The sequence below is a fragment of the Lissotriton helveticus genome, chromosome 4_1 (genome assembly GCF_964261635.1).
Source record: "Lissotriton helveticus chromosome 4_1, aLisHel1.1, whole genome shotgun sequence".
Lineage (NCBI taxonomy): Eukaryota > Metazoa > Chordata > Amphibia > Caudata > Salamandridae > Lissotriton > Lissotriton helveticus.
Genome location: NC_136063.1, coordinates 1,502,024,083 through 1,502,051,976, shown reverse-complemented (window position 1 = coordinate 1,502,051,976; position 27,894 = coordinate 1,502,024,083). Strand labels below are relative to the sequence as shown.

Genomic DNA, 27,894 nt, shown 5'->3' with positions numbered 1-27,894 from the left:
TGTTGCTCTTTCACGACTCGGAGCAAAATCCCTATCCCCCTAGCTGCCTTTCGATCAATGCAGAGATCAGAAGCTTTGGGAGTCTCAGGAATGTTTGGAACGGAGGTGGGGAGGGACAGCAGAGAGAGTGGGGTGAAGGAGAGAGATGGCAAGGAAAGCAAAACCAGCGCAGCCATCCTGAAAGGGCACCTCGCTGATAAAAACAAGTTTTCTGTGTAAAAATGTATTATATGCGTAACATATTTACAAAGGCATATCCACATGATGTATTTTTTGCGGAAGTTGATCAGTTTGTTTCAGCCAGCACATTATCTGCCTCCCGAAAGTAGCGGAGCTGCTGCACCGATCAAAATAAAGTCTTGCGTTTTTGAAGAACAAGCATTAAAGAAATAGGGTATTAAACAAGCATTGAAAATGCAATAGGTCTCGCAGCATTAGAGTTAGTGCTTTTAGAATTGTTTATGGGTTTTTTTTGTAAATCTTTAGCATTTTTGTTTCCTGTAGCCAATGCTAAAGAATTTCAAAAAAAAAAAAGCCATAAACATTTCTAAAAGCTCTGAAATGCAGCTCTTGAAATACGATTAGAACCCAAAAGTGCAAGAGTGCACAGCTATCTAAATAGAAAGTCTTGATCTGCTGGTGTACTGTGTTTGACACTGACCTGGTAACATTACATTCCCAGTCTGAGGGTTCACTGAAGGAAGGATGGACTAGCAAACACAGCCATAAAACATCGACTCCTGGCTCATTTATGGGAAAAAGCAACTTAGCAAAGACGCACAGCTCGGCAGGCGCTCATGTGAGAAAATAGCCGTTGCGTGTGAAAAGTGTGGCAAAGCAGAAAGAATACATAGCAGCGGGACAGCATGCCAGGTCCGTCATTAGGGGGACGTACACAGAGCAGAGAGGCACACAGGTGAGCGGGCCATAAAAACACAGTTGTGGGGGAAAGAGCCAACAGGAGGAAGACGGCTGAAACAGCCCTGCCAATGCACCTTGGGGTTAAACTAACGGCAATTAAGTCATTTCCGCCGCATTCCAACAAAAAACAAGACCAAGTGAAGCATGTGAAATGTAAGCAGAAACTGCAAGCTCTTTACAGGGAACCAATTTAGCTCCTTGGATAGTTTCAGAGCATAAAACAATTCACGATTAAAGCGATCAAGCTACTGTTTGTTCACCGCTAAGAAGATGGTTGCAACACTGGAGTAGATTTAAAGGAAATTAAACGTTTTCCAAACAGTCCAGTAACTCTGAAAGGGTTAAGAACATAAGGAAGAGTCAGTGAAAAGAAGATTCAAGAATGCAGGGGTGGAAGACTGAATACCTAGGTAGGCAATTGGTTTGCCCCTTAATTCCAGTGTTGTATTTACCTCATGTCCAGCTACCGTCCTCTTGGTTAACATCGCCTCCTTAAGAAGGACAGCTTCGCTCAAGTCTCTTGTTGCCTATTCACCATATCACGAGGCCGACACTGAGTGCCAATTCTGGTGACACCTACAAGTTGATTCAGGAAGAATGTGAAAGCATTTCTTTGCGGCTCTGGCAGTTCACATACTAAAGTCCACGCACTTCAATATTTATTTACCTGTAGTGACCGAGCATTTACAAACTGCAAATGCGTACACACGCTACTCTTTTGAAAATACAAATGCTACAGCTGCGAAGCCCGAATGGAAATGCTTTTACACAAGCTGCTGCTTTTTAAAAATACAAATGCCGCTGTGGAGCTCCTACTTTGTAGGCGCCCGCTGGACCTGTGCAGGAGGGGTGTAGGGAGTGAGGGAGGGGTCGGGCAGACATGGGAATGGCTGCGGGAGGAGGAATAAGGAAGTATTGACACTTGCTTAAGAAAGGCACTGTTTGTGCTCAGAGGGTGGGGAGGGCTGGTAATGCGAAGCAGGAGAGGGGAAGCTAAATTATAATGCCGAAGCGGAGGTCACAATTCACGGTCATTATCTTTGTCCGTACCGCATTGATGTGGACTACGGACCGGTTCGAGTCTCCCTTTCTACCAGTGCCTATTAAAAAAATAAAAACTGTGGTGAATGGGAAACAAAATAATAAATGTGCCTATCGCAGTCTCGCAAATGGATGAACTCCCGAAGGGTGAATGCAAGGGTTTGCTTCAACAAACAACAACAAACAAGACGGAGGGAAGAGAGGGGAGGGGGGAGGAGAAATGCGACACGGCGGGAAGGGGAGGGGGCGGAGCGGAGAGTTGAGGCAGGAAGAATTAAGTGAGAGAAATGTGTGGAGAACAGATGAGCACGAAGAGAAGTGGGGGCGAGAGGGTAGAAAGAAAAGAGAAAGATGTGAGAGTAGGCGGGAGAAACGAGGAGCTAAGGAAACAGAGGTAAAGGGAGGCAAACGTGTGGGGAGACGAGGAAAGCAGACGTGGCAAATGTTGGAGAAAAGAAAGGAACAGGAGATGGGCATAGAAGGAGGTTCAGAGAGGGAATCGAAAGGAAGGGATAGAAGTAAGGGGCAAAGAGTGACAAGTGAGCAAGAAGAACAAGACGGAGGGAAGAGAGGGGAGGGGGGAGGAGAAATGCGACACGGCGGGAAGGGGCAGGCAGGATGACTCAGGGGAGGGGGCGGAGCGGGGCAGAGCGGCATGTGGGTGTGAACAAGCCGGGCCTTTGAAGTGAAGCTAAGCTTCACTTCAAAGGTGTCGGAGGAATGCGGGCGGCTGTGCACGCGCTTTTAAGCTCAATGCACATGCGCATTGAGCTTAAAAGTCACGGGCACTGCAAGGAATCGCCACGATTCCTTGCAAGTTAGATAAAGTCTGGATGAGCCCCTATAGTCTCGCTTGCTCGATGCGCATGCGCATCGACAGGCGAGACCTAAAAAATTAAAACAAAGGTGCGGTCACCATTATTAAAGGTGAAGCCCAAAAACAAAGCACGGCATGCATCGCACCAGATAAAATAACAAAGGGCCACACGGTCAACCTGGCTTTGCACACCCCAGGTCTCCTGTGAGAATGAGGCGCAAGAGTCCTGCAGCACTAGAAGGCAGCGTGAGGCCGGACTCTCGGGGGATAGGGAGTTGCGAGCTACGGGAAGACAACATCCCAAGGGGGCGGGGTTATGACCGTGCAGGAGACTGCCGAGCTTAATTAGCTTTCAAGATAGTCGTTAATATGATGTGACGATTTGTTAGTTAATATTTGCTGATCAGCACAAGTCGTGCCGGTGGGAGATAGAACTAATAATGAAAAAAACAGAAGTGCTCAGATTTTTCTTTGCAGCTAATTATGTTGTTAATTTGGAGGAAGCGGCAGAGGCGCAAGAACCGCTGTGCAACACAGAGAATCCGGAATGCAGGCTTGTAGTTCTCCAAATTAAAATAATGAAACCTGCTATGTTAAAATGAAAGCGGGCTTTTAGTTAAAATGCGCACGGCCTCTACATCAAAATAATCAAACCTGCAACAGTGAAAATGAAAGCAGTCGGGTAGTTAAGCCTGCGAGTTGTGTGCGCGCACTAGAAGGACAAACAAACTAGAACGTTGCCCAAAAAAGCTTTTACTTAAAGCAGGGGGCGGGGGAGCAGATCCCTTTGAAGCACAGCCTCGCGGCCGTGAAAGAAGTGAAAAAAACAGCAGGGATGTAATTAGGGGAGAGGAGAAGTGAGGCCGAGCGCGCGCTGGGGTGAATGCCTGAGGCCGAGCTGCCTGTGGGTGGGAGGCTGATGGCTTTGATGTGGACGCGCGTTCCGCACCATTGCGCCACATGAACTGTCCGAAATCTGCGATGGTTTCAGACCTTGGTTTGCCCTCAATACTCTCGTCCTATTATCCCCTGGCGGGATTAATAGGACAAGACCTAAAAATAGAGGCAGAAAGCAATAGAGAGGATCCAGTGAATGAGACAGAAGCAGAAAGAGAAGAAGGAGGAAAATAGCGAGAGAGGGAAAGAGGAAGGACGAGGTAGATGTGAATGGAAGACGAGAAAGTGAGAGACTAGTTACGTGGCGGAGTTTGCCCTAGTTTTGTTCGTGTTGTTGCTCTGACCCATGCTAGACCCCCGTCTTGGCACTGGGTTACCCCTGACTTCTCTGGATTGCCCACCTCTCTGTTACCATAACTAAACTTACACAGTCACTGCCACTCCCACATATGCAGCAGCCCCCCCCACTCCCACATATGCAGCAGCCCCTGGGGGGGCAGGGGGGGGGCTGCTGCATATGTGGGAGATAGAGAGAGCCATGTGGGATGCTAGAGAGCGCCAGAGACCACTACAAAATACAAACATTTTTGGAGGGTGAACAAGAACGGGACTGGGAGTGCGACTTCAAATAATTCTGGCGGAATGCTGAGCTTAAAGTAACATCTGATATTGGATTCTAGGTAAGCCACCATCACAGACTTATGTGAGCCTGTTTTTTCTGTATACGGTGCCTGGTCAGTGATTGGATGTGTTGCAGTCATTCGCTGAGGGATAAAACTGCTGGAGGGTGACACCGTAATTACCCCAGTGCATGGCAAACTGAATAAACTCTCATATTTACATAACAGACTCTGCTATTAGCAGCTGAAGGGGAGTCAGTATACGTGTTCTCCAAAAGGAAAAAAGGCAAACTGCAGTTTAGATAGACGACAAAAAAAGAGGCTGAACCCGTCGAGCTGTGTCACTGTAAACAAACTACCTCCGTCCACACTCTTCTTTTAAAACAGGTAAAATAAACATATGGTCAAGTAAAACAAACTGAAAGTATTGAATGTGTGGACAGAGTTTAAAATGACCACTAACAAGACATATGTGATACAAGAGAAACAACGCGAGGACATGGATGAGGTATTAGATTGACTATTTACCTGCTGCACAGGCACCAACTGTACCATTACAGATGGTTCATCAGGGAAATGCACCTCTAGTACCCATTCCAAATGTACCAATTCTTCCTGCCCCACCATATGTCTCACAGGTTCCAATACCTGCTGCACAGGCACAAGATGTGTGATTACTGTAACCTCAAAGGAGGGAGAATGGGGATAGGTATATAAATATGTTTGGATCTATATAGAAGACCCTAACTCATCAACCTGGTTGGTGACATGCTTCATCATTGGGCCCCACCAGGAGAGGCCGAGTGCCTCCCCGGTGTGCTTCGACGCCAGAGTTACTGCGGAGCTGGGTTTTTTTGTGTTATGAAAGGTGAGAGGGTGACAGTGTGATTTTCTTAAAAATGTCTAGATTGTGTCACAATTTTTTTTATTGGGTGGCCATTCAGACATATTAAAAACAAGGTGTGGGAAGGGAGCCAAATAAATTGTTTGGCTACTTCCTCTTAAGTGGGGTCAACAAGTTTCTGCAATTATGGTGTAAATTACCTGGCATTCGTCAGGACCATGAAGGCTGAACCTCGGCGGTATGGGCGCGCTAAGGCGCACCCTAACATGAGGGCGTGAAAGTGAAAAAAAGAGTGTAAAAAGTGCCAGTCGGAAAAATGGATGGTTAACCTCTGATTTAGAGGAACCTGTTGCACTTTCGATGTGAGAAATCCTCACACCATGGGTCTCGGGAGGGGGGGTGATGTCGAGAGTGGCACACTGCCCGTGTCACCAGGCACCCGCTCTGTACCTGCGTGTATCCTTCAGAAACCGTCCGGTTCCGGCAGGCTTGCTTGGAGGCTAGGAGTTCTGGGGTGAACCAGCTGGCCCTCTTTCTGGTGTCTCTATGTGGGGGTTTCTTCAGCGGGGCGAGGGTGTTGTCGCAGTCCTCGATCCAGCGACTGAGGCTGTGGGCAGCGTCATCGGTGTTGGAGGGTTTGGTGGGTGGGCTGAGAGCGAGGTTTGCGGTAGCTGGTCTACAGTGATTTTGCTACAGCAGCTGCGGGGGATCTGTTGGGTGCGGTGGTGGGTTTCTGAAGGCGAAGTGGATGCAGCGGTGGTCGGTCCAGAGGAGTTCGGGTGTGGCTGATGGAGACGTACGGGCTTGATACTTATACCCCAAAATCCTTTGTCTTCCAGGGCAGAGGGGCCTTTGCCTAGTCCAAACCAGTTCTGGAGCACCCCGTTTAAATGACTCCTTCTTTCATTTCACAGTGCAGGGCAGAAACATCAGACGCCCCACAGAAGGTGGAGCCAGCATTGTGGAGGAAAGGCACAGCCCTAGAGCACTCTGTTGACATGACTCCTCTCCTTTCACAGTGCAGGGCAGAGACATCAGACACACCCCAGGAGGTGGAGCCAGCATTGTGGAGGGAAGGCACAGTCCTATTTAGGTCCTAGGTGAAATTCCACCCTTCCATCTAGATGTAGATCACTCTATTCACCACTAGGCTGACTCACCCTGTCTCCTGAAATCCCCCAGCCCTGTCACTCAAACTCCAGACAAGGAATACACAACCTAGCAGAGGCAGGCTTGAATAGTTAGACAAGAAAATAGAGGTATTTTCAAACACAGAATGTTAAAACCAACTTCACTAAAAGATGGATTTTATCATTCTGAGTTTCAGGCATACTAAACTCGAATTTCTACCTAGTTCCCTGTGTCAGTTAGGATTCTAAGATGTAATAATGTAACTGCCCATTCTGGTCTATGGGGAATGGGTAGCCTTGCGAAAAACGAAAATTGCTGTAATTTGCTATTAGAACATGCCATACACATCAGGGCTTGTCCTACCTTATACTTACAATGCACCCTGCCCTTGGGCCTACCATATGGGTGTCTGACAGGAAGAAAAGGGAAGGTTTAGGGACTGGTAAGTGGGTGCACGTGCCCAGTCAACATGGCAGTACCACACTGCACACAGTCTCTGCAATGGCAGACCGATGACACACTTTTACAGGCTGCTTCTGTGGGTGGCACAACCAGTGCTGCAAGCCCACCAGCTGCATTTGGTTTACACGCCCATGGTACACTCAGTGCACTGTACTAGGGTCTAACCAGTAAACCAAATCAGCCAATCATGGAGTCACTAATCCATACATCAATTTACAATGGGGAGAGCATATGCACTTTAGCACTGATCAGAAGTGGTAAAGTGCCCAGAGTCATAAAACAGGTCAGAAAAAATTTAAGAGGAAGGCAAAAAATTCAGGGATGGCCCTGCAAAAAGGGCCAAGCCCAACAGGGGCATATGTTGGCGGAAGCTGACCGCAAATCAGAACTAGAGACAGAGAGATTGTCTAAAGCACCGTGAACGGTGCCGAAGTTCCTTGCGCATTGCATAATAAACTGCCTGATTGTTGCATTACGCATTGCATTGTTTCTGCATAACGAACTGCTGATTGTTGCATTACGCATTGCATTGGGTTTGCATAACGAACTGCCCGATTGTTGCATTACACATTGCATTAGTTTGCATAACAAACTGCCCGATTGTTGCATTACACATTGCATTAGTTTGCATAACAAACTGCTGATTGTTGCATTATGCATTGCATTATTTTGCATAACGAACTGCTGATTGTTGCATTACGCATTGCATTACTTTGGCATTACAAACTGCTGGATTGTTGCATAACGAACTGCATTATTTTTACATTGCAAAGCACTGGATTGTTGCATAACGAACTGCATTATTTTGACATTGCAAAGTGTCTGATTCTTGTATTTCGAACTGCATAGCATTGCATTAGGATGGCATTGAATCATCTACAATTGCTCAATAATACCGCCAGAATCTACAAGGGCTGGCTGGCCTAATAATCGGCCAGGAAGAATATTACAAATACACACATGTCGGATTTTGTATCATGTGGTTGCATCGTATAACTTTTTATATAAACATATACTTGTTTTTCTGTGAAACTCGTGAGAAGTCATTTTTTGTTATCATCATTGGGTCACTGGGAGAGTGGTCGCAAATACTTTACACATTTGCCTTGAAGATAAGCCTGGCTGCTCGTGCCAAGTTACCGAGGGGGTGAGCAGGGGCTGAGAAAGTGTCCTTCCTTTCCCTGACTTAGAAGCGAGGGTCCTTACTTGGCATAATGTACCTACCTCAGCCAACCAAGGAACTGCGGTTCTAATAACGACCCTGAGGTCTTTTCTGGAATCTAGGGGCCATGGTAGATAATCTTCCACCTGCTCTCTATTTGCACATAATTTTCTGTAGCACCAAGGCTACTTAGCTATTAATAGTTTGACATGGAGCTTACATTGTTGATTTATCCCCACAAGGCATGCTGACACTATGAAGGCATTTAAAGGCAAGACAAAAAGATAATAAAGTCACTCTCTGTCATTGGTAGCCACTGAAGCTGCTTTAACGCTTGAGAATAATTCAGCTTTTGAGATGCATGTGGTCAATGATGGTGCTCAACATGTCACTATTCCCCAATACACCAACCAGGAATCAAATCACTGACCCCTACAGCTATACACATATCTGAAGTGATTGCAGTAATCCATTGACGTTCCCTACCAGAAAAATGCATTCCCATATAACAGTTAAACTTACATGTATGTTTTTGTATTTCAAGGGTATGCATTACATGTAAGTGAAAGACCAATCGCGTATCTGATTCTGCCTCCACTGTACTCAGGAGCACCGTTTCCATACATTTGTATGAAATTCCACCGCTGATTGAGTGTCAAAAGCTTAACGCCCCCACTCTGCTCTCGAACAGTGCTTTATTAACTCATGAAAACTTTAAGCTTTCTTTCCACGCCCACACTCCAATCCAATCCAATCCCAAGCAGGTAATACTTATGGAGCGAGGGGTGTATAGACTGACCGAGAAAACACGTTAGCATTGAACAACACTAAGACAGATGCCCAATAACGGATACATTTACAACAGATGCGCATAAACACACATGGCCATGAGCCCCAACAAATACACAAGCACCTCTGAGAAACGTCCCACATACATATGCCAGAAGCAAGATTTCCAAATATATTAAAAGACCAGAGTATGCCGAACGAACAGGTCGGTGGCAGCCAAACAGGAACAGGCGAGCTCAACACTATAGACGCTTAGGTCAAAGCCAAACATTAGAAACAAAATGACTATACCAACACAATTTATTTTGCAAACACATGCTGTACCTGCCCGTGAAGCTTCTCCACCTGGTAGCCGAAGAGGATCTGCTCATAACAGCCACCTAGGAGCCGTACACGCCGCTCCATGGTCCGAAAACTTTGGGCAACTGAAGACTGGAGAGAGAGAAACGCACACGTGAGAGTCAGTTGGCACAGCTGAGACTGTCCCTCCTGCAGCACGAGAAGGAGACATCTTGGAAAGGAGGCAGATAAAGAAAATTAGAGCGATGCCACATAATTATATTCCTCTTTCCAGAAATGTCTTAAAGATGTGTACATCCTGATGACTTATGTACCGAAATTTACGAAATATTACATTCATCTATCGGGCTATAATACGTAGATGTTCCATTAGTAAACAGTCACTACTGAAAGCTTTAAAATGAATACAATTATCCCCCAAAAAACAGTCTTTCAATGTTCTTTGTGCTAGCAAATTGGATAAAACATCTTTCTAAAGGGTGACTGCCTTTCGTTTTATTTGTCGTCGGTATAGGAGTCATAAAGAATCAGTCCACTTTCTCTGCCCATAGCCGGAACCAGCCGCACTATTTTCTATTTCTCTGTAGTTTCCATTTCAAGCCGCCAGCTCCGAACGTTTGTGATTTCTAATGGTGTCATATGCGAAAGATATGATATATATATATATATATATATATATATATATATATATATATATATATATATATATATATATATATATATATATATATATATATATATATATATATATATATATATATATATATATATATATATATATATATATATATATATATATATATATATATATATATATATATATATATATATATATATATATATATACTAGATACACATGCCTAATTTGAACTTTAAAGGAAAGCGGTCACTCTTGGAAATTACACACTCCGAGATACGTTAGTCCTTTCTTTGTGATGATGCCGTTCACCTAGTCCTCTTTCTCTTTTTACCTTAATGAGCTGCGCCGAACCTGCGTTCGAGGACAAGGTTCGTGGGCAGGAGAGCTTTGGCCTGTTTCCACAATAGGAGAAGCAATATGGGCAGCATCTGGATGGGAGATGTGAGTTCTTGTGGTGGTTTGCATTGTTCGAAATGTGTAGCGCGCGTTTAATATGTTCAGCGCGCTGTGTGTATTTTGATTTTGTTATCATCTAAAGTTCCTCTCCACGCGCCTAGGAACGTCAACGTTCAGTGAGCTGTTGGGATTTATCATTCGAGCTGTCTGGACGTGCAGAGTTGCGGGCTTGTTGTACTGTGAATAAAGAAGCTTTATTGGAAATCATCCTGTTCATCGGGTCCCCCTTATTCAACACAGTGCTGCTGCTAAGAACTTCTGGCCTCCTTACCCAGGGCATAGCTGCCAAGGTTTCAGATTGCTTATGTGTGACATTTTCATAATTTCATCATAATAATGAGTGGTATTCAATGACTATGAGTGACATTTTCTCGTGAGTAAAACCAAGAAATGAAGATAAGGGAAACATATAAATAATAACAATCACAACCATTTGAGCAATGAAAAACTCTAACGAGATCCTAAAACTGCTTTAAAGCACCAGAAATGAATGAGCACTAACTTAGTAAAAGCAGTAACTGACAGCTAATCCACATTAAATACAGTTTTGGGAATATACGTGGTTCTTTCGTGAAAACTGTCACTTAACAAAACGGTTATCTTGCTCCAGTCAGAACTCCATTATTCACGAGTGATTTTGTCATTTTCATTGGTGCACGAAAACTCTTGGACACACAAAGAATTCAGCCCCAGAATTGTCACACACAGAGTGTGATGGTCAGTAGTTGCGTTGCCACTATCATTGGCAGCATAGCAGGGGCAATGTGTAGGGCTAGCTCCTATTGTCTCCTGACAAAAGCCCTGACGCATTTTTTTTTCCAGCAACAAAAAGTCACTTTTACAGAATAGGGTTTTTATGGGAAGTTACTCGCTGCCTGCCTGTTTTTGGCACGGTTACTAGACTCGGTACAGCCGTTCAGATGGTTCGTGTAAAGGGGGGTTTGGGGCGGGGGTTCACACGGTGCTGGGCGAACGGTCACTCACCCACTCACACCCCCTCACCCTCACACCCCCCTCACCCTCACACCCCCCTCACCCTCACACCCCCCTCACCCTCCCCTCACACTCCCCTCACACCCCCCTCACCCTCACACCCCCCTCACCCTCACACCCCCCTCACCCACACCCTCCCCTCACCCACACCCTTACACACCCACACCCTTAAACACCCTCACTCTCACACACCCTCACTCTCACACACCCTCACTCTCACACACCCTCACTCTCACACACCCTCACTCTCACACACCCTCACTCTCACACACCCTCACTCTCACACACCCTCACTCACCCTCACTCTCACTCACCCTCACTCTCACACACCCTCACTCTCACACACCCTCACAATCACACACCCTCACACCCCCTCACCGTCACACATCCCCTCACACCTCCCTCCCCCACCTTCTCACCCTCCCCCACCCACACCCCCTCACACCCCCACACCCCTCACTCCTCACACACCCCCTCACCCACCCCCTCCCCCACCCCCTCACCCTTACACACCCCCTCACCCTTACACACCCCCTCACCCACCCCCTCACCCTTACACACCCCCTCACCCTTACACACCCCCTCACCCTTACACACCCTCACCCTTACACACCCTCTGTCTCACATGCCCTCACACACCCTCGCCTACCCTCACCTTCACACACCCTCACCTTCTCACACACCCTGACCCTCTCACACACCCTCACCACTCTACCGCCCTCACTCTACCGCCATCACTCTACCGCCCTCACTCTACCGCCCTACCACTCTACCGCCCTCACTCTACCACCCTCACTCTACCACCCTAACTCTACCGCCCTCACTCTACCACTCTACTGCCCTCACTCTACCACCCTCACTCTACCGCCCTCACTCACTCTACCGCCCTCACTCACTCTACCGTCCTCACTCACTCTACCGCCTCCCTCACTCTATCTATCTATCGCCCTCACTCTATCTATCTATCGCCCTCACTCTATCTATCTATCGCCCTCACTCTATCTATCTATCGCCCTCACTCTATCTATCTATCGCCCTCACTCCATCTATCTATCGCCCTCACTCTATCTATCTTTCGCCTTCACTCTATCTATGGCACCAACACAGCATCACTCAGGGGCACCACAGCATCACTCAGGGGCACCACAACATCACTCAGGGGCACCACAACATCACTCAGGGGCACCACAACATCACTATGCGCTACCACAGCATCACTGAACGCCACAGCATCACTCGTCACCACCACAACATCACTCAGCTCCACCACAACATCACTCAGCGCCACCACAGTATCAATCTGTGCAACCATTCAACAACAACTGGTTCAAATATGTTCTCTCAATGTTTCAATCTTTATTACAAATGTCACAAAAATATGTTAATATTTCACTTCTGTTTTTGGATTTTCTTCACTATAAAATACACTGTACATAATCTTCACAAAAGTTTAAGCTATTGCCATTATAAATTACAATAACTTTTATTTAAGTATTAATTATTTAAAAAAATTAAAAGCCATTGTTATTTGTATATCAGTACATCTAAGTCACGTAAATACAAAACATGTTGAATTACAAATGCTATAGGTGTCACATTTCCAAAAGAGAAAAGTATTAGCTTTGTAAATGACAAAGCTATTAATTTCGCTATTTTCAAAACCAACGCATAAATAAAAAATGTCATTTACAAGACCAATAGCTCAAACTTTTCTAATGCGAGACCTATTGCATTGCAAATGCTTGTTTTATTTTGTATTTTATAGACTTGCCAAGGCATAGGTGTTCGGGGTGTAGCTGATATCTCTGACTGGCAGAGGTGCCGTCCTCGGTGCATGCGGCCTGCCACTGGAGAACAGTTTGAGTTACTTTATAAGTCAGTGGCCCACAGACAAGGACACCCCGACCTCTTACCCCAGTCTTGATCTCGCAGGACGTACTCCAGGGGTCAGCTGTGCCCTCCATGGCTGCGCTCTCCTCTCCCTGCGTCTCTCCTGCCCCGTACCTTGCTCTTCCTAGTGAGGTCTCTCGCGGCATTGATTCATTGCCGCAGTGCAGGGCAGCCAGTCTGCCTGCTGAGGCCACACCACCACCCTACGGCGGCAGCTTGGTCCAGTCATGGGTTAACCCCACACCGCAATCTGTGTGTAACTCTGTGATGTGACATGACGTCAGTCACTGGCAGCAACACGCTCCCGCCTTGGAAATAACTATTATTTCCCCAAAGTATTCTGCTCCATGATTCCAGGTGGCCGGCGCCTATTCATGAGCCACTGGCCTCCAATTAACTCCTGGCGCGCACCCTTTCAGCAGGACGTGACGCCCCGTCCCCACATGGTGCCAGGGCGAAGTTGCCACACATAACTTAACTGCTGCAGCCAGGCGGGGGGCAGGCCCCGCCCGGGTTTTTGGGCATCCGGGCAGAGCAAAAATGTAACATTGTGGCACTAAGAGCAGTGCAAGTCGAATCTTTGGGTAACTGTTGGATACGGAGCCTGCTGGCAAGTGAAGTGCTGCGGCCTGGGCTCGGCACACGGCACCCACCTAGCTGTCAGAGGCACCAGCGTGCGCGCTAGCACCTGGCAGAGGTTAAGGCGGCCAGTTTCAGCGCTGTCGGGTTAAGGCAAAAATGCGTGACAATGCATTTCAGTGCGGTGATGCGGGAACACCGCACTGAAATGCGTTAGTGTAACGCCTGATGCGTGATACTTAGCAGTTCAAATGGGGGTGGTGATGGACGGAGCATCTGAACCAATCAAACACTCACACCCAGTCAAACGATCTAGGTTTAATCCATCACCGTTCTTTAGCCCACTCTGCCACCCCAGTTCAGACATGGCCATATGCAAATCAGTCTGACCCTGGGCCTCATGGGAACAGTCCAGCCCGAACTGCCAAGCCATGCCTTCCCTGGACCGGAATCAAGCTTCCTAGGACCGGTTTCTGGTATTACAGCTGTCTTTAGCCAGGCTTGCTTGAATCCAGTGGCAACGTGAGCAAGGGACTCAACGTCTGAGCATACCCTGCCAACTTATGGCGAACCGCTTTGATGCGTGATACTTGGCAGGACTGCCAGGGTGACTAACAGCCCTGTGTATTTAAAGACAGTTCCTATTTTATGAAGCAAACTATATTTGTGTTCCTGTTTTTTGTATTGCAAAATTCATTTTAGTTGTTGACCAGGTAACAGAGAAGCATAGTTTTCGTTTCATTTATCTATACGGATTTTCCAGGTATTGTTTTTATCGCCCTATCCACTTCACATAGTGGCCACGACAGCCCATTCGTACAGTATTGCACGTTGTGCAAACTGGTAGTTCTCAGGGCAGATCCCGAACAAACAATAAACCAGGTGTGAATGCATCGTAGCACATCACCCCTCTAGCCTCAACATATCAGCCCGAACCCAAACAGGCGGCGATTCTATCAGTGCTGGAAACTGGGGTAACATATGCTCCTGGAATCCAAACACATGGGGGGTGAAGGAACAGGAAATGAGGTGGAATTATGGGAGTAGAATCATGGTAAAATAGGTTGGTTGGTAAAAGTATTGCTTGAGAGATTTGTATGCAATCTCCTCTCGTAGGATTTAGTAGTCATAAACAGCTTAAAAGATTAGTGTGCCGGTTGCCGATCTTGTAGAGTGCACATTTCCACTATTTTTAAAATAGTACTGTGGGCCAATACAGCTGTTGCAGGGATCATTCGATACCCCAGATAACATACTCTACTCGTGGAAATACGTTATGATTAGTGCAATTCAGAATTTGGGCTTTAGAAGCAACCACAGCGCCAAGACCGCTCTCCTTGCTGCTACAGAAGATGTCAGCACGCTCCTCGACTGAGGCAAAACTGCTGCCCTCATCCTCGTGGACCTGTCGGCTACCTGCGACACTGTCTGCAAAGACTTTGCGACAAAGCCCTAGAATTGATCCGCTCTTTTCTCACCGGCCAAACACAGTCCGACTTCCACCGTTCAACTCAGAACCTACAGAGAAAATTGTCTCAGGGATCCTCCCTGAGACCCACACTCAACATCTACATGGTCTGCTTCTAGCCATTGTCAGAAGCCACAGACTCCATATCTTCTCCTACACCAAGGACATCCAGCTGACTATTTCCCTCACAGATGAACACACAGCCACCAAGAGCCACTCCCACAATGGGATAAAGGCAGTCGCCGCCTAAATGTAGAACATCTGCTTCATGCTTAACTCAGACAAGATCAAAGTCCTCATCCTGGTCACCACTCCCTATGCCTGGAAAGACTCCTGGTGGCCCGCAGCGCTCATACGTACGTGGGCCTCTAAATCTGTCGCAGTTTTGATACACTGCAAAGGATCACAGACAGACAGTTCGCTGGAGCTATACCTGAAAAAATTGTATATACATTGACGCGTGAACGACGTCCATCCTTTCGTGGAGGGGGGAGAAGTCCAGAGAACGAGACGGAGGTGGGCGAGGTATGCGACTTAGATTAAAGGTGGCAGCAAGTCGTAGTGGTCAGGATTCTGAGCTTGCTCAAAAGCTATCCATTTGGGAGAGATCCATGGAGGAAGAAGTCTGCGTTACCTTTTGAATTTTAAGAATAACTGGAATGGCGTTCCATATTCTGGGTGCATTTCCTGAAAAGGAACGAGAATTGTTTTTTTCTTTGCGAGTTTTCGGGGGAATGAGGAGTAAAGTGTTTGTGCTCCTAAGGGACCTTGTTTGGCCTCCCTTCATATGTTTGGAAGCCAGGTATGCAGGTTTTCCAGTGTGCAGGGCTTTGTGCGTGAGATAAGCAGTTCTGAAATTGGCACGCATTGCGATTGGGAGCCACATTAGGTCTCGGAGATCCAGGGAGAGGTGTTTGTATTTCTTGACTCTGGTGACCATTCTGGCTGCCACATTTAGAGTTGATCTGAGGGGAGCAAGGTGAGACTTTGCTGTTCCTGTGAGTGTTGCGTTCCCGTGAGTGTTGCGTTCCCGTAGTCTAGTCTGGACAGCACTAGGATGAGTGCCTTGTTTGAGGTCATTGGGAGGGATGAAGTGTTTTATTTTATTGAGAGGTTTTAGGTTTAGGAGGGCGCTCTTTGCGGTGACCTTGATGTGTTTTGTCATGCCTAATTTTGGGTCCAGCGTAATTCCCAGCAACTTTATGGAATCGGCCAGGGTGCGATTGCAGTTGAGAGCATCAGTGGCTTCTAGCCATTCTGTTATTTGAGGGTTCTGCTCCTTGTTGGAAATGAGGATTTCTGTCTTATCTTGGTTGAGTTTCAGGTTATTGAGGGATAACCAGCATTGGACTTCTCTTAGAGTGTCGTTTAGTCTCTAAATGTCATCAATGGAAGAGGCTTCTAGATAGATCTGTGTATCGTCCGCATAGAGGTGGAAGAGTATGTTTTTTTTTTTTGAGTAGGGTGGTCAGGGGTTCCATGTATATGTTGAATAGTTGTGAGGAGAGAACTGATCCTTGGGGGACACCCCTGCTGATGGGGATTAGGTCAGACTTGAGGTTGTTGATTTGTATTTGTTGGGTGCGGTTCTGCAGGAATGAGGAAAACCACTGTAAGACCACCTCTTCTGCACCGACTCTTTCTTGGAGTACCTTAGTGAGTAGTTTGTGGTCAACCGTGTTGAAGGCTGTCGATAGGTCAAGGAGTATGAGTAAACAACAACGATCCGTATTGAGTGATTTGTATACATCATCTATCCCATTCAGTATCGCTGTCTCAGTGCTGCACCCTTTTCTGAAACCTGATTGGTGGGGTCAAGGAGGTTGGTGTTGTCCAAGTATTGAGTAAGCTGATAGAGGACACATCTTTAAAGGATTTTAGCTAGGAATGGGAGATTGGAGACGGGTCTGAAGTTATTAAGATCACTTGTTCAGAGCCTGTTTTTTTGAGTAATGGCTTGACTTGTCCGATTTTTAGACACTCGGGCATGATTCCAGTTCTCAGGGAGCTGTTAATAATCTTGGTCCAGAGCGGGGCTCGGTTGAGTTTGAGCTCTTTGGCCAGTTGGGCAGGGATGGGATCCGCAAAATGTGCTAAGGTTTTGGAACTGGAAATCATTTTGATGATCTCCGACTCAGAGATGGGGTTAAATGATTTCCAGCTATTTGGGTGGTGCTTGGGTGTGATATCTTCTGTTCTTGGGCTAGAGCTTGTGTGGGAGGGGGTAGGGGGGGAGGGGCTGTGGTGACCGTCCGGGAAGACTTCAATGTTAGTGATTTGGTCATTACAAAAGTTGGCAAAGTTATCAGAGTTCTTTGGAGGGTTGCATTGAGGATGAAGGGGGCTTGGAAGTTTGTTGCCTGATATTGTAGAGTTCTTTGGGCTTATTTTTGGCAATGTCTAGAGCGTCACAGAAGAAGGAAGTTTTTTGTTTCTTGATGTGTTTTTTATATTTCCTATTTCTGATTTGAGTCGCTTCAGGATTATTGTGGACGGGTTGTTCTGCCAGAGTCTTTCTGTAGTTCTTAATTGCCTTCTTTCAGAGTTTAGGACTGTGTTAAACCAAGATCTAGATTTAATGTTCCTGGCTCTTTTTTGTTTCATGGGAGCTATTTGTTCCAGAAGGGAAGTCATAGTTGTGTTGTAATGTGAGGTGAGTTCTGTTGAAGAGAGGTCGCTTGTATGGGAGGGAAGGAGTGAACTAGCCCTTTCTGACAGGTCAGCAAGTGGAACCTGTCTTAGATTTCTTGCACAGTGGGGGGTTCCTGAGAGCTGGGCAGGCATAGTGTTGTTTGGTTGAAGTGGAATATAATGATATGGTGGTCAGACTAGTCGACAGGCATGATGCGGTCGATGGAGACTGCATCTACTTGAGCAATTATGGCATCTAGTATTGATCCTCTGTTATGGGTTTGTTCAGTGCAATGTTGGGTAAGATTGTTGTTGAGTAACAGTTCGGTCAGGTATTGGATCAATGGGTTGTGTTCATCCTCCCAGTGTAGATTGAGGTCACCTAGTATAATGTTGTTGGAATTCCTGAGTGAACAGTGAGTTGATTAAGGTGGTGTTGCCTGGCGGGTGGTAGAGGAGATGGCAGTATAGGGGTTTGTTGTCCCCTGTCTTAAAGGTGGCTGTTAAGTATTCAAACGTGTTGTATTTGAAGGAGTCGGTTTCCATTACGAAGATGTTGCTCTTGTGTATGATCGCAATACCCCCTCCTCACTGTTTTTTTCTGTCTTTATTGATGATTAGGAAGCCTGGGGTCATAAGCATGTCTAAGTTTGGGGAAGAGAGCTCATTCAGCCAAGTCTCAGTGATGAACGCCATGTCAATGTCATGGGTAAGGATCTTTTGAGCCAGTTGCATCTTAATTCTATAGCGTGCCCTCTTGCTAGGAATGTACTGCCTAAAAACCAATCTACCCTTGAACAGGACCAAAGACTCATCCACAGCTATTTCTTTCCCGGGCACATAGATCTCTGAAAATCAATCAACTAAGTGGTCAAGGACGGGCCGAACTTTAAAAAGACGGTCCCAATCAGTGTGATCGCGGGTCAGCGCAAAAGCATTATCAACAAATTGCAACATCCGAAAAAGCAGCAAATACCAATTACGACTCATGGTTGCAGGAAATATAGCTATTGCCATCAAGTGATTAGTAGACCAATATGAAGACAGAGATGGCTTCCTAATCAGGCCCATCAAAAAAGTTAAACCCAAGAACTTCTTCAGCTCATCCAGATTTGTAGGAGTCCACCGGGTAGCTTTAGAGTGGGGCCTAAGCCTGGCACTGTTGTCCCTCAAATACTGTTCAGCATACAAATTAGTCTGCTCAACAATCTCAGCCAAAAAAACATCGTCCAAAAACGACTGAATGAAATTTATAGGCCCAAAAATGTCACAATTCACTCTACACCCTGCAACACCATTAAAGACAGGCAGTACCGGCTGCACCATGTTTGTGTCAACCGATAGTCCAGCACTTCCAATGGGAAGCCTAGCAGACTCAGGCTGCAATCCAGATGCCTCTTGCTGCACTATCGGCACATTAGTGTCCTCCGTTAAAACAGGCACTTCATCCACACTGAGAGTAGCTTCATCTGCACTGAGAGTAGCTTCATCATCAGATGATTCCATGTGGAGAGAAAACTCACTGCCTGAATCTTCCCCTCCCTCCTCTGCCTCAGATGCAGAGTCCGTCTCATAATCCTGGTCAGAAGAAGACTCGAAAAGCATCCCAACAACCTGCTGAGCGGTCATCCTGGGGCAAGCAATAATCCTTAGATATACAAGTAACTTGACAAATAAGTCAACCCCACCTGAAGTGTATAAAAAAAGTAATAAACAAACTAAAAGAAAAACTACAAGCATATAGCAGTAGCAAGGCAAAGTCTATCAATACAAAGCACACAAAGACCTATATATTGTAAAACAATACCACTCACTTGCCAGAGGCAGCTCGACTCACCAGCACCTACTCTGCACAGTAACACAACAAGCACCAATATCCCACTAAAAAAGAAAACACAAAATAGATTACACAAAAAGCAACACAATACACATTGTGCACAAATACAAGGAAAATGGACAGACATTCAAACAAAAGCTAAATAGGCTTCTAACAATTAAAAAAAAAAAACATTCATGAAGGTCACATTTGTAGTAAACAATATAAAAAAAGTTTCCTTACCAAACACTTGCAACTAAACTGCAGCTCTCCCAGTGCTGAAATCGCAAGCACAATTTAAAACAAAGCTTTGCCTTAAAATGAAAAGGAGAAAACAAAATGTTACGATCCCAAATAATCTCCTTGTGTTTGCTTTGTTCGCCCTAAGTTGGCAGGGGATGCCCAGACGTGGGTCCCTTGCTCACTTTGCCACTGGATTCAAGCCAGCCTGGCTGATGACGGCTGATTAGCCAGACACTGGTCCCAGGATGCTTGTTTCCGGTCCAGGGAAGGCATGGCTTGGCAGTTCGGACTGGACTGTTCCCATGAGGCACAGGGTCAGACTGATTTGCACATGGCCATGTCGGAACTGGGGTGGCGGAGTGAAATAAAGAATGATGATGGATTAAACCCAGATCTGTGACTGGGGGTGAGTTTTTACAATGTTCAGCACTCCGTCCATCATTTCCTTGTGTTTGCTTACGATCACAAATAATGGCTCACAAATCATCAGCCGAACACACATCATTTCCCCGGGGCACATGGGCTTAAAAATAAAAGGCCTATGGGGCATAAATAGCCAGAATATTCACCCCCCTAAGGGGGCACTCCCCAAAACATTTTGCACCATAAACAATAAAATCCTGGTGGTCTAGCAGCTTTTTCTCCCTCTGGGTCCTAAAAATATATGGCCGATCAGCCCGTAAGGGGGGCAGAAATGACCAAAAAATTCATGCCCAAAAAAATGGCTGATCTAGCCCCAGAGGGGGACGAAACATGGATTTAAATAAGATCACCCCATGGGAATGACCCTTGCCCAAGGGGTCATTCCCAAAATGCACACAAATAAATTGCCTAATGGGTTTCTGCCTCTCCCCCCTCGCCCCCCCCCCCCCCAGGGGACTGATGGGCCTAAAAACAGCCAAATCAGACCTCAGGGGGCGGTTAACATGGATAAAAAGGGGTCGCTCCCAATATGTGCGAATAATAAAGTCCCTGGTTCATAGTGGGTTTCCATTCGAGCAAATATAGAGGATTTTTACAAAATCAATGAAATCTTCTTTCTGGAATTTCATACCACTTCAAGAAAAAACTCTTTCCTTTCCCCCTGTGTCCATCCCCCCCCCCCCCCCGAGAGAAGGACTTACCTTTGAACGTCCTCTCTCTAGACGCGCTGGAAACAAATGGCTTCCAGCACGTCCCCGGCACCCTATGATTACGCGCCAACATCATTGGATTGCCGAGGGAGGGGTTGAGGAGGTAGCGGAAGCACTTCCGCTGCCTTCGCCAGTGGGGGGGGGGGAGGAGCGCCAGCACTTCCCCCCGCGGGCCAGGACGTAATGGTTACGTCCTCAGCACAGCTCCACAGTTGCCGAAGACGTAACCATTACGTCCACGGCACCGAAGGGGTTAAAGAAATATAGCGCCCCCCCCCCCCCCCCCCAAAAAAAAATGTTGATACTAACATGGTTTTCTTTTTTTTTTTTTTTTTTTTTTTATCCGTTGCTACCCAGGCCCTAAGGTTCACTGGGTTGCCCCATTAGGTTGTAATAATCTAAATCATTGATGGACATGATTACAGGCATTGCAAGATGCCCCACGTACAGGGGATAGGCAAGTAGGTTTTTTTCAGTTTCTTGCATGTAGTGTTTTGTCTAAAGTACGACATGGATCTTACAAAATAAGGGGAACATAACTTCGACAGAAGGGAGAAGCGAGTAACACAAACACCTCAATAAATTACCAGCCCTGATAATAGCCCGGGACCCATGGAGGCCGTTAGAAGGGGCTGTAACATGTTTACAAAGAACTACGGTACAGGGGTATTAACTCCCTACAAATATACATCTTAGTAGCAAGGTTTTAACTGTACCAAAGGCACCAAAAAATAAAAGGAACCTCAGGTGACCTTTAGATATTTTTATTTATAATGACTCAGTTGGAAATCAAATCAAAAGTGCTCCCTGGAACGTGGTTGAGCCCACCCTGGCTTATAGGGAACTTGTTGGGCCCCGATGATGAAGAATGAAACAAATGGAGTGTGTGAGGGTCCCTTCAAAAACCAGCCTGGATCTCTCCATCTAGAAGTACTTGGGACAAGCTAAGCTATGGCTTGTTCCAAAGGATGGTAGGATACTTTTAGTGTTTTGCACTTTTAGATATAGGGGCAGTATCCTGCATCCCCCCCTAAAGAAATACCGCCTTTCCCTCCCCAGACATTTCTCTGGGTAAGACAAAACTATTCACTAAGTAGGACTGCTTCATTTCGTCAAGACAGTAGTTCTCCCACTTGTCTACATGCAACCTGACTGCCTGTCTTGTTTGTAGAGTTGTGTATATAATGTGCATTTTGTAAGACTAATTTAACAGGTATTTTACTAATCTTACGCCAGGGGCTAAATTGGTATATCCACTTTCTGGATACTTTGTTATTCCCTGCCTAAGCCAATTTGGGTATTTGATGTGGGGGTGGTTGTCTGTCTCCTACAAGTCCAACTACTTTTGCTTTCTCCAGCGGGCAGTAGTGGTCTTGCTTACCTTAGCTGCAGAGCTCAGCTGTTTCGCGCAGTTTACATCTGTATGTTTCCGAGTAGGTCATTAATAACCTGCAATAGAGCAGGGATACAATTTTGAGACATTTGAAAAAATTGGAAGGAAGTTGGTACCATTCGAGCAAATATAGAGGGTTTTTACAAAATCAATGAAATCTTCTTTCTGGAATTTCATACCACTTCAAGGCATAATATATAAATGACTAATCAAGCTGATGAAATGCTGTTTCTGCATTTTAGAGTACGTTTGTGATTTCATTTATGTGGAGCCTGGCATTTGAAAAAACACAAGAATCCCTTTTTATGAAACAAAGATGGAGCCGATTTGACTAGTAGTTGAAAGTTGAGTGGCCACTATTTTACCGGTCTTGCTTTGGGATCAGGCTGCCTGTTACTTTATCTTACTGGGGCTGTCATACCGGCACCGCTGCCAGTCCTACAGACCCAGGGTATCTGAGGTTCTCCACCCACTCCCCATATGGCAGATCTCCCTGAGGGTGTGCTTTGGATCCTTTACCGTCACGGGGCCACGCATGGAACTTTCATGATCTTCAAATTAGTACTCATTCCTTCCCATGTGCTAGTGAGTAGTGCTATGTCGTCTGCAAAGGTCAGAATGGTGATTTGCTAAACAAAACTCTATCCAAGCCAAATGTTAAGCCTTTGCCCTTTTTCTGGAAATTTTGTATTAGAGGATCTATGGCAATATCAAACAACAGTGGGGATCGTGAGTAGCCTTGTTTTGCACCACGTCCCATTGCTATTTCTGGTGTAGATTCTTTGTTTTTTTCCTTGAAGTACGTTAATGAATCGGTTTGTCTTTTATTAGATCACGGCTGTATGAGGTAAAACTTTGCCTCTGGGCTGTGTATATTATCGGCCGTATAGTAGTAGTCTGTATAGGAATAGCTGTGCGGCTCCGCGCAGAAGCCATTGTCGTCCCCACTCCTAGGCTCATGGCTGACCGAGTCAAATACTTTTGAATTGTCTATGAACACCAATGCAAGAGAGGGTTTATTCTTTTGTGCCCCTTTGATGGTGATTTGTAGCAGTGTCAGGTTTTCTAGATATCCTCTCACTTTCACGAATCCCTTTTGTCTTTTATTAAAATGAATGAAAGAGGTAAGTCTTTTGGTCAGTATTTTGATAATCGCGTCATTGATGCTGTACCAATTATAATTTGTCTCCAATTGCTCATTCTTTGGAATTGGAATCGAGCGGTTCTTTATTCTACATTTTGGGACTCAACTCCTTATTACCCAGGTGGATAATATTTTGGGCAGCATCCATAGTTCTTCTCTGTTAACATTGTATAGATCATTTAGGCTAATATTATCAGGCTCCACTGCTTTGTTTAAGTTAGTCTTCGAATTCTTCTCCTATTTCAAGAAGTGTAATTTCTTTACGCAGACTTCCGAAATCCCATTCTTCCGTTATTTGGTTAATAGGGATGAATTTCGAAGGTTTCTGTCCCAGGGTAGGGGGGTTGACTAGGCTGGGGTCGGTTTCCACCGGGAGGGATAGAGGTGAGGACGTTAAGTGAGAGGCTGAATCTTTAATGAGAGATTTTAAAGAAGGCTTTATTTTGATGTAACAACGTCTTTGCCGACTGGTGATTCGCTCTCTGGCAAACGCTGCAGGATCAAAGGGTGTCTTCCTCGATGAATCCAGCTTGCTTCAGGGAGGACTTCTTTAAAGGGTTCGTCTCGGGTCTTCTCCGACTCCCAGGCATGTTAAAGGAGGAAGAGACAGAGAGAGACCGTGTCCGATCGTAGAATGAGACCATACAAGTCGGTAGGACCGGGGGTGAGGGAAACCAGTGAAGTCGTGTCCTATGTACAAGCTGTGAAGGAGGTGCTCGTGTAGATAGGGGGATTAAGGATGGGAGCTTTACAGGGGGCTATACAATCACTCAGGAGGCTGGACTCGGAGTCCCACCCAACCCGCCACTCGGCCCGTACCTGTTGGAGCCACACCCCTCCCGTGGGAGCGTGGCGGGGGAAGCGTGAAACCGGTGGCCTCCTGGCTTCGTGTCCCCTTCTCCTTCTCCGCTCTCCGTCTCCCTCCTCAGTTCTCCTTCTCCGGATTCCTCTCCGTACTCCGCTCTCGATTCACCTTTCTCCGCCGGGGAAACGCCGTCCGCTGCTTCCGGGGTTGGTCTTCCTTTTGAAGTTCCCTCCTGTCTGTATATGGGCGGGGCTAGGTCTACCCCGGCCTCATAGTTAAAGGGGCCGCCGCTCACAGTCTAATACGGCCAGCTTGATTTCAGCTCCTCCGTCCAAGGGGGGTCAGGTGGCTGTTGGGAAGCCAAGGAAGTGGGTAACAGGGGAGTGGTGGACCACCAGTCAGTATTCAGTTCTTCACCAGGCAAACTCGCCCCGTCACATACCTCCCCCCCCCCCCCCCCCTGGTTTCTCCTGATCGGGGAGAGGAAAGAAAGTCTGCGTTCCCATTCTCCCTTTCCTTGCGATGCATTACAGTAAAGGAGTATGGCTGCAAGGAGAGGATCCATCGTAGTACCCTAGGGTTGTTGCTGCTGTTTTGGTACATCCACTTCAGGGGAGCGTGGTCGGTATGGAGGATGAATGGTTTCCCCTCTAAGTAATATCTCAACTTTACTACTGCCCATTTAATTGCTAGACCCTCCCTCTCAATGGTGGAATACCTGCCTTCTCGGGGAAAAAGCTTCCTGCTGATGTATAACACAGGGTGCTCCAGCCCATCAGTACCAGTCTGGGACAATACCGCGCCTATGCCTACATTTGAGGCATCGGTGGCGAGTATAAAGGACTTGCCGAAGTCCGGGGATATTAGTACCGGGGCTGAGGTCATGGTCTCCTTCAGGAGGTGAAAAGCTCTAAGGGCCTCAGGGGAGGGGCTAGTTATATCCCTGGTTTTGGTCTCTTTGCGCAAGAGGTCTGTCAAAGGGGCTGCCACCTCTGCGAACCTGTCAATAAAGCGGCGGTAGTAGCTTATTAGGCCTAGGAAGGCCCTCAGGTCCCTTTTTATTGTTTGGGAAGGAAACTTTGGCTATGGCTTTCACCTTCTCACTTTGGGGGGCGATGGTTCCATCCCCCAAGACGTACCCCAGATAAATGACGCTGGTAAAGGCTGCTCTGGATTTTTTTGAGTTGATGTGCAGTCCTGCTCGACGGAGTGCAGTCAGAATGATCCGAAGATGGCTCAGGTGTTCATCCCAATCCCGGCTGTAGATGACTATATCCTCCAGATATGCCGAGCTGAAGGCAGAGTAGGGCTGCAAGACATTGTTCATTAGTCTCTGGAATGTCGCCGGGGCCCCATGAAGGCCAAAGGGGAGGACTGTGAATTCATATAGTCCGTTCTCGGTTACAAAGGCGGTTTTCTTGCGGTCCTCCTCACGAAGAGGTACTTGCCAGTACCCCTTCGTGAGGTCAATGGTCGTGATATACTGAGCATCACCGTTTTTTTCGATTAATTCGTCTACCCTTGGAATAGGGTACGTGTCGAAATTGGAGATTGCGTTCAAGGCCCTGAAATCCATATAAAAACGTTTGGAGCCGTCGGGCTTTGGTATCATTACGATGGGTGATGACCAGTGACTCGTGGAAGGGCGTATCACCCCTAATTTGAGCATTTCATGTACTTCTTTCTGTACGGCCTCACGTCGGGCCGCAGGGATCCGGTAGGGTCTTTGTTTCACGGGTTTCCCTGGTAGGGTTTCGATACAGTGTTCTATGCGGTCCGTTCTCCCGGGCAGGTCCGAAAAGACGTCTGAAAACGGCCTCAGGACATCGTCCAAACTTGTCTTCATAGGTACCGTTAGCTTCGGGTTTACGACCAGTTTGTCCAACGTGGAGGAGGCCGACTGGGAGGACGCTTCCATCCAATGGGTCCCCTGGGGTACCGGCCCCAGCCATTCCTTCAACAGATTAATGTGATCGGTCTGGGTCTTTTTGGACGAGAGACGCAGGCGATATGTTGTCTGTCCTATCGTTTCGATGACCTGAAAGGGCCCCTGCCACTCGATTTTGGATATGCTACTTAACGAGGGTACCAAAACTAATGCCATTTTCCTACGTCTATCCTTCTTAACTTCTTGCCTTTATCGTAGTTCCTTTTATATCTGTCCTGGTGGTGTTCCAAATTGGTGTGAGCCAAGTTTCGTAATTTGCCCAACCGTGATCGGAGTTGTGTGGTGTATTCCAACATGTTCTTTTGTTCTTGTACTTCTTCGGTTTCCCACAGGTCCTTTGTCTTTCTAGGAGGGACCGGGGGAGGCGTCCGTACAACAATTCAAAAGATGAGCAGCCCAAGCTGCTTTGTTTCTGGGCTCTTAAAACATACAGGGCCAAAGGTAGAAGCCGGTCCCAGTTCGTGCCCTCGGAGGATAACCTCTTCTTTAAGGTGGCTCCTCTGACCACTCGTTGTGGGGGGAAGAAGACTCGTTTTGGGGGGAGAATCACCCCTACCTGATCACTGCTGCCCACAGGACATTTTGGGATCCTTGGTGTTTCCCCCCCGCCGCCGCTGAACTACAGGATAGCGGCCGCCGTGGGGTGGGGAAACTACATCCCCCAGATTCCTCTGCTGCTACTTCCACGCCCGGAGGCGATAGAAAAAGGAGGACAGCCCTGGTGGAGTGGGCGCTCCTCTGACCACTCGTGGGGGGAAGAAGACTCGTTTTGGGGGGAGAATCACCCCTACCTGCTCACTGCTGCCCACAGGACATTTTGGGATCCTTGGTGTTTCCCCCCCGCCGAACTACAGGATAGCGGCCGCCGTGGGGTGGGGAAACTACATCCCCCAGACTCCTCTGCTGCTACTTCCGCGCCCGGAGGGGATAGAAAAAGGAGGACAGCCCTCGCGTCGCGGGCTCGCGCGTGGGCTAAGCCCGGGCAAAGGGCGGGCCCTCTGTGGCCTGAGGAGGACGGGCCGGGCCACGCCCCTTGGATTTTCAAGAGGAGTTAAACCTACTGACTGACTTTTTGTACTGGACTGCAGTACTTGCTTAACAAACTTCAATAATTTATCACATCCAAGCCATACTATGACCCGCAATGGGGTTGCCACTAAAAAAGCCCTAGGATCGGATTCTTGCCCCAGGATGCAAGACAAGCACACAAATAGTACATTTTTGCCTACGTGTAGTGACGCTGATAAAAATAATTCCGATCTGCTTATAGACAGCCCAACTAGTAATCCATCCTCTCCACAAATAACCAGTACAGCGTGTAGCCTCTCGCTGTTGGAGGAATTAAATGTTCTGTGTAAGACCAGGTATGCCCCAGCAGGATTACCCTCCCCGCCAAATAACATTATCCCGTTAGCTCCTAATGAGTGTGCTGGAACCCTTTCCCATTTTCACTAAAGCCAATACCCAAAGTATAGTACCTGTTCGGGCTACATCTGTCAAAAGGAAGCATGACGAGGATAAATATAATGGGAGCCAATCTAAACTACAAAATGGGTCCCCAAGTCCAACTTTGCCCCCTACCAATTACCCCTCAACTCCAGAGGTGGCTAAAAAATTAGACGACCTAGCACCCTCTTCCCAGAAGGCTTTATTGTCTATGATCGAACAATTGATAAAATCTACTATATACCCCCTGATTGACAAAATCAACACCTTGGGGGATAGACTAACAGGGATTGAGGAAACAATCAAATTTAACTTGTTACCTCCT

The 27,894-nt window shown here is 46.8% G+C and overlaps 2 protein-coding genes across 4 annotated transcripts in view; one reads left to right on the top strand and one right to left on the bottom strand.

Annotated features, from left to right (window-relative positions):
- The window catches only part of PAK1IP1 (PAK1 interacting protein 1), a 210,541-nt gene extending 201,345 nt beyond the window's left edge, over positions 1-9,196 (bottom strand). For both annotated transcript variants that reach the window (XM_078688087.1, XM_078688088.1), the window contains exon 1: positions 9,009-9,196. In XM_078688087.1, the coding sequence (XP_078544213.1) occupies positions 9,009-9,089 (81 nt within the window). In that variant the 5' untranslated portion in view covers positions 9,090-9,196. The remainder of the gene's footprint in view (positions 1-9,008) is intronic.
- The window catches only part of C4_1H6orf52 (chromosome 4_1 C6orf52 homolog), a 287,362-nt gene that overhangs the window by 33,308 nt on the left and 226,160 nt on the right, over positions 1-27,894 (top strand). Inside the window, exon 1 of one of the 2 annotated variants that reach the window (XM_078688090.1) lies at positions 9,939-10,065. The exons of the other annotated variant lie outside the window; for it this stretch is intronic. Coding sequence (XP_078544216.1) covers positions 10,042-10,065 — 24 coding nt within the window. The 5' untranslated portion in view covers positions 9,939-10,041. Of the gene's footprint in view, positions 1-9,938; positions 10,066-27,894 lie in introns of those variants that run through there. 2 annotated transcript variants of the gene reach the window in all.